The sequence below is a fragment of the Brassica napus genome, chromosome C1 (assembly GCF_020379485.1).
Source record: "Brassica napus cultivar Da-Ae chromosome C1, Da-Ae, whole genome shotgun sequence".
NCBI lineage: Eukaryota > Viridiplantae > Streptophyta > Magnoliopsida > Brassicales > Brassicaceae > Brassica > Brassica napus.
The window spans coordinates 35,988,049-35,998,684 of NC_063444.1; the positions used below are offsets into that span (position 1 = coordinate 35,988,049).

At 40.7% G+C, this 10,636-nt stretch overlaps 1 protein-coding gene and 1 long non-coding RNA gene across 2 annotated transcripts; both read left to right on the forward strand.

Annotated features, from left to right (window-relative positions):
• The first annotated feature begins 203 nt into the window (after positions 1 to 203).
• On the forward strand, positions 204 to 1,489 carry LOC125579968. The gene is made up of 4 exons (XM_048743890.1): positions 204 to 1,036; positions 1,128 to 1,253; positions 1,359 to 1,397; positions 1,480 to 1,489. Exons 1-4 carry the CDS (start codon positions 882 to 884, stop codon positions 1,487 to 1,489), a joined length of 330 nt encoding a protein of 109 aa, XP_048599847.1. The 5' UTR covers positions 204 to 881.
• A 129-nt stretch (positions 1,490 to 1,618) lies between these two features.
• On the forward strand, positions 1,619 to 2,143 carry LOC125580714. The gene is made up of 2 exons (XR_007318459.1): positions 1,619 to 1,686; positions 1,782 to 2,143. It is a non-coding gene; the product is annotated as an uncharacterized LOC125580714 (long non-coding RNA).
• The last annotated feature ends 8,493 nt before the right edge of the window (positions 2,144 to 10,636 follow it).

Below are 10,636 nucleotides of genomic sequence, written 5' to 3' on the forward strand. Positions count from 1 at the left end.
CATACTTAACTTATACATTAAAAGTGTTACCAATCAACTATTTTTATAAAATGGTAACTCCTACTTATACATCAAACTCACTATATAATTCTACAGTTTTTACCGCATAATTTTACTGAAGATTACATCGAATTGTAACATTTACTGTAACTCAACACTGATACTACATGTTACCAAACCCGGTCCGAAACCCTATTAAAATTCTCAAATCGATTTCATCCTTTAGAACCCTAAAATCTAAAAAACCATCGAAGAAGAGAGTATGAGTAACCCATAAGTTGTAGTATGATGAATGAATCTGGAAATTCGAGTGGAGTCTCTGGAGCTCGAGCAAGAGGCCGCGTTGTTGGTGTGCCGAAGAGATGTTGGTGCGGAGAATTAACACGTGTCCCTTTCAATCATACACTGCGTTTTGTTTGAATCGTTTATGGGATTTATGAGTGCATAGCAAGTGGGCTTAGACTAACGTGATTTGGGCTCATGACCAAACAAAATCATAGCCAACTTGTCACCTTCTCCTTCTTCAGACATAGCGGCCATGGATTTCTAGGGTTCATCATGTCGTGGGAGCTCTGATTAGGTCAACCGGCTATGGAGTTTCAGGAGGTTTATGTTACACGAATCGTCATGAAGAAGCTCTGGATCGAAATCTGTTTGTGACGTTTCGTCTGAGGTTCTTCTCCCTCCGACCGTTACGGATGCATTGATTCGTGGTCTTAACTCATTCTCTGTCTTATGAAAACACAACTGATATTAGAGAAAATGTTATATCAGATTATCCTGAAACAATGACAATGGAAGAATCGAGTTTAGTTCGAGAGTTACAAAAAGTAAAAACTCTGGGTTAATGTCCATTTCATCATGACAATTCCTCGGTTGATATGCTTTTGTATTTCTTCATGATCATCGGGGCCTGCATGTGTTCTTGTGCTGTTGGTGGATTTTATATGAGGATGAGAAACCAGCTGCTAAAAAGGCAGCTCCTGCTACCAAGGCTGCAAGCAGTTCTGAATCATCTGACGAAGATTCTGATGAGGTTAGATTCTGTACTTAACTTGATGATTAAGCAGCTTCTGATGTCCTGTATTTTGAATCGTTGTTGATTTGTTTGATATTTGTCATTGCAGGAAAGTGAAGATGAAAAGCCTGCAGCTAAAAAGGTTACCAAGGCAGCTAAAAAGGATAGCAGTAGCGATGAATCTGATTCTGACGAATCTGAGAGTGAAGATGAGGAAGAAACCCCAAAGAAAAAGGTGTGAGAAATGTTTCATTATGATTTCAAAATATCAAAGTTGAGTTTTTATTGCATAGTTTTATTTAACTTACTGTTTGCTGATCCAATGTTTTTACTAAAACAGAACGCTGATGTTGAAATGGTGGATTCTGAGGAGAAACTGGTAAAGAATCCCCCAAGTTTCTCTAATTTCGTTTATGGATCATTCTTTGAAGTTAATTTGTGTTTCATCCTTTGTCTTTCAGCATAGGATGATACTAATAGAAATATTCAGAGTGTTCGAGGGGACAGTCTCATCTCGGCACTTGAGGTAATATTATTTTCAAATTCTTCTTTTTATGCTTCATATTATGTATATGTAGTTCCTTATTATGTTTAACCAGGGAAGCTTGAAGATCATCAACCACCATCCCTACTTCAAATGGAGTTACAAAGCATAGACAGATTCTCAGGTATTAATTGCTTAAACCTCATCCTTCCTCACTCATTTTATTTCATTCATTTCTATTAGCTGATGAATTTTATTTGTTTTGTTCCTATGTGTCAGAGAGTAGTCGTCCACAGGTGCATCAGGAGGTGGTGACGGTGAGAGATCAGCTGGAGAAAAAAGAGCGGGATCTAGGATTGTCGAGTCAAAGTGAGAGGAGACAAAGCCAGAGATTCATGACGAAGACAAGATAGACAAATTTACAAGGGAAGACATTGGTTTTTGTTTCTACGTACATACACATTTTCAGCTAAATGACAGGCTTTCCTATTTATTATTATATCTACTCTCTTATATGCTTCGTGAAAGCACTATGTTATGTTGATCTAGGACGTAAAATGTAATTTATGTCAATTTTCTCGGAATAATGAACATGTTGTAAAGAGAGATTTTTGTTTTTGAGGAAACAACAGTTGTAGCTATATTTTTTTTTGGTTGCTAATGGGGTTTGGCTTGACATTTAAAAAAATATTAGAGGCACAATCAAATATCATTTGAAATGGGTTGCTTGAAGCCCCTATTGTTGTTTCATTATGTATTCTGTTCTTGAGATACCAAGAAAGTGCATCATAAAACTTCCACACATTGTAATTCATTTACCCGTCATTTATCAATGGTTACATGCTTTCCTAGCTTTTTGGTACCTAGCTTTTCCTTCCTCAATAGTCATGGTTACATGCCTTCCTTAAACTCTTTTTGCTGAAGAGAATGTAGGACGTCTTGGATGAAAAACGTTGGTGTGTTTTTTTTTTTGGAAACAAAACGTTGGTGTGTAGAACAGCCAAAGAAAAGTGAATCTCAACACTTGAAAGATGCAAATGGGGCGCTGAGTCCACATACATGTTCTGTGGACTCGGCAAGTTGAATAATTTTCTTACTTTAGTGATCTTACTTTCTCGCACAATATCCTAATTAATATTGTGGGAACCGAAATTCGCACTGTCGATTTCCGTTTAAATAAGGAAAATAGGAGAACCCTAGTTTCCCAGAGGTCCTGGATATCTGCTAATACCACACGCCAAGCAATCAGAACACGAAACGAAAACAGTAATAAAATAAGAAATCGAAAAAGAGAGCAAGATAGTTCTTATTCCGAATCTGCGTTTGAGCGTTTACAACAAGATAGGTGCCTGGGCTACGAGAGCTGTCGGCGAGATTCCTAGTTCTAAAACCCTAAGACGGAAAAAACCTAATTGAGTCGCAACTCGAATAACAAAAACGGAAAAATGCCTAAATCGCTCTAAGTGCTAAGTTTGCTCTGAGAAAAGTCCTCCCCCATGCCTCTCGCCTAGAACTCCTTATATACTGGCTCCAAGGTCGGTTCACGCTTTTCCCCTTCTGCCCTTAAGCCGTCATAGCATAAAAATGGAGATATTCCATTTTTCTCCGATCTTCGTAATTATCTTCAAATTTTCGTATTTATCTGCGGAAACTTGACATTTATCTTTTCTTGCGAACCAAGCGTAAACCGTCCCGCGGCTTACGGGTCGTTGGTTAAGAAATCGTAAGTTGGACTCCGAGTCATGTCTTAGGTCCCTTTGGGCCGTTTTCCGACTCGAAGCGTTTATTACGGCTTTTTTCGATAAAGAACGAGCTTTCCGCGGTTTTCATGATAAAGTTGGACCGATAACTTAGAATAGCGCGGGATCGCGAAATGGGTTCGCTACGGTCTTCGGGAGACAGCATCGAAGGGTAGACGAGAACGCATGGACTAATGTTGTATCGACGTTCCGGAAGAGCTCGGTCGCTACGTAGCGACCGAGCCTTGGCTTGGTCGCTACGTAGCGACCGAGCTCCTGCTCGAGCTTGGTCGCTACGTAGCTTGGTCGCTACGTAGTGACCGAGCTCCTGCTCGAGCTTGGTCGCTACGTAGCGACCGAGCTCCTGCTCGAGCCCGGTCGCTACGCCTTGGCTCGGGCTCGGTCGCTACGTAGCGACCAAGCCCGCTACTCAGCGACCGAGTTCCTGCTCGAGCCCGGTCCTTACGTAGCGACCGAGCTCCTGCTCGAGCCCGGTCGCTACGTAGCAACCGAACTCCTGCTCGGGCTCGGTCGCTACGTAGCGACCGAGCTTTGGCTCGAACTCGGCCGCTACGTAGAGACCAAGCGGAACGTGTGTTCTGTTGCTGCGTAGCGATCCTTTTCGAGCTCTTGTTTGATGACTCGCGTTTCTTCCGCAAAGCTTTTCGTAAAGAGGAGTCTATTACGAAAAAGTATTTGTCGAAGAAGGTTTCTACGTTTTTCTTCTTCGGGGATTTGGACGTTAACTTCGTCGTAACCGTTTTCGACCCCAACAGTTAGCCCCCCAGCTCGTTGGGAGTGTGGATTTTTAGCGAGGTCCCAATGGACGGTATGGCGAGTTCGGATGAGACTGGTGTATTTGGGCGAAGTTCGTGTCCAAAAATCCGCGAGTAAATAGTAACTTCTCATGCCTATAAGAAGGGAGGTAATTTCTTCACAATCTTCATACTTACCCATTCTCATAGAGAGATTTCTCTTGAAAATTTCATTTTCTTTCTCTCTATCATTTTCTTCTTGATTAAAAAAGAAAAACACGAGATGTCGAGTAAGAAGAAGAGTTCGAAGAAAGGGCCCTTGGCCGCGAACGTTTCCGGAGAGCTTCGAGTGCCGAAGATAGAATTCGTTCCTCACTCAGTAGACCCAGTCGAGAACGAGGCATGGTGGGTGGTGTGTTACGGTTCGATCACGCCTCCCAAAGAAAAATTGTTCCCGGTCATGAACCATCGCCCGGTGGAGGCAGGTGCGCCGAGTAGGAGTACCAGTGAATTCCTCGAGGTCATGCGGTCGTTCTACCATATTTCGGACGCGGTGGAATTCAGGGTTCCCCGTCAAGGAGAATGCGCTTGTAGTCCCCCAGAGGGCTTTGTTACTTGTTACGAGGCATTCGTAGTGCGTTGCCGTTTGTGGTTTCCAATCCCCGAGATCATCGTCCGTGTGTTGGGTCGTTTCGGGGTGGCGATAAGCCAACTGAATCCTCTTAGTATCCAGCACCTTGTAGGGATCCTGGTCCTGAGTTACGAGCATGGTCTCTCCCTCACCGTTGATCACTTCGAAGCACTTCTTCGATTACAGATCATCAAGGACACGGACACGTATAGGCTGGTTCCTCGGAACTTCATGTCAGTGATAAAGGGGTTTACTTCTAACTTCAATTCGTGGAGGAATTTTTTCTTCTTCGTTCGTGTAGACGCAGCGTCCGTCGAGGAGAGTTGTATCCCACTATTTCGGAGGTTGCCGAACGATTATCCCTTTATCAACCCTCTCGCTCCGTTTCCTGAGGACATTATTGCGATGAGAGATCTGCTCATGAATGGTCCTTTTTTCTGGACTTCCTTTACGCCGAAGAGGGTTCGAAAGGCGCTGAGGTTTGTGCATCCTAGTCCTGCTTTGGGCGGAGAGACAGGGAGTGATTCCGAAACTGAAGACCAAGGTCCCAATATCGCTCCCGCGATTGCGACGGGGTCGGATCCTTCGAAGGGGAAAGATATTGATCTTGGCGATCTGGAGTTTTCGGTGGATGATTGCACGCTTCCAGGATGGGATCCGAACCTTTCTTTCGGCGATGGAAGCGGTACGAGCGGGGTCCCTATTCCGGACTTTGATGATTTCTTCGCTGGTCTTCCATCAGGCTTTGATGTTCCTCCGGCCACGAGCGAGTCGGAGAGGCCGAGAATTGTTACGGAAGGATCTCGTATCATTAACGGGGTATAAACTTTAAGATTTCTGACGATCGTTATTTTTTTGCTTATAACGTGTCAATCGGTGTTATAGGGTTTGAACTTGCTTGGATCGGCCATTGAGGCGAGCCATAGAGAGGCAATGATCTATCGCTTTAAGGCGGAGAAAGCGGAAAAGGATCTTGCCCGTATGCGAGACGAGATGCTGGTGCGAGACGCTCAACTCGCTCGTGATCATGCCAGGGCTGTTCGTAGGGCGGAACGGAAGGGCAAAAGGGAAATCGTCGAGGTGATGAAGACTTGAGCTTCCCAATTCCAGGTAGAGTACGGGAATCTTAAGGGCGCTTTCAACTCGCTGGGTGACTTCCGTGAGTGTCGTGGCTCCATCGGGAGCCTTTGGAAGACGCAGGAGGATGATTACGTTTTCGAGAAGGAAATGAAGTTAATGAAGGGTGGCATGAAGGATCATGCTCACGCTGAGGCGACCATTCCTCCGATCGATGGGAAGATTCAGGGATTCTGGGATCCCATCCCGGTTTCTCCTGATACCGTAGAAACTACGACTGATTTTGCCGGCGACGATGAGGAAGTGAACTTTCCCGCGGATGCATTTGGAGCTTCCTTGTCCGGGAGTTTTAACTTTGATCTTTAAGCGATTTGACGGGAATGAGTTTTTTCCCTTTATCTAGTATTTAGCGGCCGAGTGTGGCCCTTGTTCATATATGTCTGGCCGAGTGTTGCTTTCGAACTTTGTATGGGCCTATTTTGGCCATTTTTTTTTCGGGATTGGCCGTTGGTGGCTCTGAACCCCTAGATGTTTGTTTGAGTTACTTTGTTCTGAAGTAAACATGAGTTGTCATCTCATATTTATCTTCGTTGAGGCGTTCAATCTGTTAGTTTGTTCGAGACGTGAGTTTTCGTAAAAATTATTCACGATTTTTCGGGAACGTTGAGATATGAACGAAGAGACATGTTTTAGGATCTCGTATCGTTTAGATATCATGTCTTTGAGATGTATGAGACCAATGCGATGGGTTTAGGGCAAGACCTAGGTTTACTCTCAGTTTTAAGGTTTATGCAGTGACTAGCCGGCTATCGGTTTTCCTGTTGCGATTTCTACCGTATTCGTACCGATTTAAAGTCCGCGATAGGTTCTCGGCTTATTCGACTTGTATGGTACGAATCGAGCATCTTTCCAGAGACAATTTTTAAGCCAACTGGAAGTGCTAGACCAAAATTTCGGATTTTTTTTGTAGCGCGCTTTCGTCCTTGTGTTGGACGTTTGAAGATCAAAAGAGTGATCAAGTTGCGTTTGTTTAAGACGGCTGATGTGTTCGTCGGGGCCAATCGACGAACGGAGTGTAAGATTTGTAGTGGTCGCGTTTGGACAATTTGTTCGTATCATCTCGATTTTTAACTTGGCGACGTCTCGCAGTTATTTCGAAGACTATACGTATATTTCGGTGCTGAAGTGAGATTGTTTTAAAAAGGAACGACGCGTATTGATCGTAAAAATTTTCAAAATCTCTATGGAATTTGATTACAATAACGCATATTTTCCTATGTGGGAGTATACGAGTATACGTACCCACTCCCCCCCCCCTTTTTAGAGAGGGGGATAGCTGAACTCGTTTTTGATGAGCTGCCTACGTACCCCTTTCGAGGATCAAGCCATCTCGTAGTTCTGTTTTGTGACGTGAGCGTTTTCACTCGGCGGTGGTCGCCGTGCTGACCGCCTTGATCGAGACGATCGTGGCTGGGCAGTGTTCTCTTCCGGATGTCCCGGTTGAGTTGTAATGTCGGCTTCGGGCTCATGTTGAGTTTTGACACCCGAAGCGTCTGTGTCAGCAGACGATGTTAGATCGTCTTTTCTCGAAACGTTGTTGGTCGAAGATTTATCAATCTTCGTGCGTTTGCGGTTTGCCGTTGCAGAGGTCGTCATTTGTCTTAACTTGTGTTTCGCAAGGAAGCACAGTCGCGACTGTTTCTGAGATCCCCAGATAGCTGCGACTCCGTTTGGGGTCGGGAATTTGACGCCCAGATGTTGAGGAAGCTGTTGAAAACTGAGCCACAAACCATATAAATACTTTCATTACTTGGGTTTAGAGAATATTGGTATTAAATTAACACCAATTAATATAAAACTAATTAATAGATTTTTCTGTCATATTTAAGTGAATGTAAAGCATTATAGTATTTTTTTTTTTTTCTCAATGGAGTTTCTAATTGGTATTTTCATTTCATATACTCATGAGGGTGTGTCAATAGAATTTTCAATTTTACTATTGTGAACGTGAACCTTAACTCCGTAGAAAGAACGATTTAATTGTTTTGTTATATTCAACATTAAACCATAATGTTGGCTAAAGATTTCAATAATGCTAATTAAGAGTTGTTGAATTAATTTGTATGCATTCTTCAGTCTAATATAGTCGTTAGAATTTGAGTTTTTTTTCTTCTTAAAACTATACTTATTGCTGAACTTAGGACTTAGAAATCTTCAGTTAGTTATGAGCTGACACTGACTCATCTTTAACAAAAATCAGGTGAAGCAAAGAGACACTCTGTGAAACCAATTTGAAGCAAAAGATGATCCTATGGATGAAAAAGAAACAGTGTTCAAGTACATTAAAGTGGTGTTGGATACCATAGACTCAAGCTGGGAAGAGCTGTTACCTGAAAACAAAATTCCCCAACCAGACTCCCAACCTGGATTTTTTCATCAATATACCATTATATCCTACTCAGCTTTGTGCTGCTGACCATGAGCCCCTCTTTGACTTTATTAATGAACTCATCTTCGAGTTCTACAAGTTTCCTCAATGGGTTTCTTTTTGCTAAACCAAAAACCAAAGTCTTCTAATTCAGTGGTGAGAGCATCGTTCACGAGTTTCAGAAAGAGGTTTAGTGTCGTCTCTTCCCGTTGTGTCGGTTTAATCCATGAAACAATAAATAACTGAGAGAGAAAATAACTTTACTCTACTTATTCCAATCAACTCTATTTTTTTTTAAATAAATCTACGTGACCTATTGTTATAGTTAAACTAGAATATACATGAAGTAAAGTAAATAATTAAATTTTATAATAATTAGACAAGTATATAATTTCTAAAATGAACAGTAAAATAAATAATTGAAACTGTTGTAAGAAATCTATGAATGCTAATGCTAATTTTAGTTAGAAGTAATAAAACATTTAAAATAAATTTGTAATATTAGAGCTTGACCCGCATGCCCGTGGGGATTTGATTTTTATTTTCTTATAAATTGTTTAGTGACATTTTTAAACATATATATTATTTAGATATTTTTAGGTTCCTACAAACTTACCCGAACCCGGAAGACTCCAACTCGAACCATGTCCAAAAATTTATAATACACGAACATAGTTTAATTTTAAAATCTAAAAATTCAATACCCGTAAAAATCTATCTGTATCCGAACGTATACATGAATGTCCATGTCTAACTGATTATGTAAACAAATAAAAAAAAATTGTTAACAAGTTTCAATTATTGTCACTAATGGAGAAATTTCATTTAAACACTTGAAATTATTGCGGTTAATACGTAAAATAAATGACATCGAATTATTATGGTAAATATAATTAATGAATTATTATGGTAAATACAATTAAGGAAAGTAAAAGATGTAATTAGACACTTAAATAAAAACAATAAATGAACTTGAGAATTAATCAAAAAAAATGAAAATCCAGAAAAACTCTCAAGTTCATTGTTGTTTATGTCCAGAAAGCGATGGTCATTGTTGTTTTAGTATGGTCATTGTTGTTTTAGTATGTTTCACCATGGTTGTGTTGTCTAAGCTAATATAGCTTGTCTCAGTTTAAAAATTGTTGTGTTATGTTGTTGTTAAGTGTGTGTTTGTTTAAGATGACGAGACAAAGCATGCTATTTTAAGATGTTTTTGTGTTTAAAAAGGAGAAATCATCAAAAGCTAGCATACATAAGAATGACCAAAAGCATACCGGACACACTAAAATAGAGTAAAATCCACTAAAATATCATACATTGAGTTCAAAAGCATACATAAGAATGACCAAAAGCATACTTTGAACACACCAAAATAGAGTCTAAAAGCCATTAAACTAGTCCAAATACCCGAAAAACAAGATCTTAGAATGTGAAAAAGGAATCTAAAGCCGAAAAACAAGGTCGTAGAACCTCAAAAGGTACCTAAAACCGATAAAGAAAGTAACAAAACAACAACAAAAATAGACCACTTCTTCACCTCCATCTTCTCTTCTTCACATATTCACTTCTCAGGTTGAATTCAGGCTGAGAATAATCACCATTCACAAAAGGCTGAAACACATCACAATAAACACAACAATCTTCACTTCACTTCAATACAAAACACACATCACATATCATAAACAACAAAAACCGAGAACACAATGAAATAAATCTTTTTCAGATTCTTCTTATAAAAGCTCGAGTTATGATTAGGTGCACCACATATCCCAGAGGTGCCATTTAATCATAGACTTCAAAAAACAACCATCCACTCCAATTAGTGGCATGCACGTTTCTTTTCAGTTTCTCCTCAGAACGTCAAAACAGACATAGAATCTGTTGAAAACGTCAATCACATCATCATTTCTCAAGCAGTCTAGCTCAATGGAAGAATTAAAATTTGAGGACCTTATCTCAGAGCAGTAATCCCTCTGCCGTCCAAACTGCTCATCATACTCTCTTTTAATCCACCTGACCGCTTTGTTCCTAGCATGTTGGCATTGCGCCTTAGTAACATTGAGCTTCCATTTTCCCCTGACCAGCTCCTCAACCTTCATGGACATGAAATACTCAGGTTCTTCTCTAATCTTGTCAACGAACAAGGGAGCTATTTATGGAACTTTGAGCATCTCACAAATATCCGTAGGAACACATGTATGATTCTTCTTCAACATATTCACCTGCCATTTGTTGGGAGAGTTTGCTAAGGATGAGCAGTAAATGCGTCAAAGCAACATTTGCCTTGGATGATGATTTGGGGATTTAGGTTTTTAGGGTTTCGAATTGGGTTAAGTCAGGTCTCAGGTCAGTTTATAAGATCCAATTGTATCTGGTCGATTTAATCGGATTTATATTCTCTAATTAGGTAGGTCGTTTTGGTTTAGCTAGGTTAGTCAATGGTTAAGTTCAAGATAGAGAATACTAACCAACTTTAAAACTGCTATCTGTCAGTATTAGTTTGA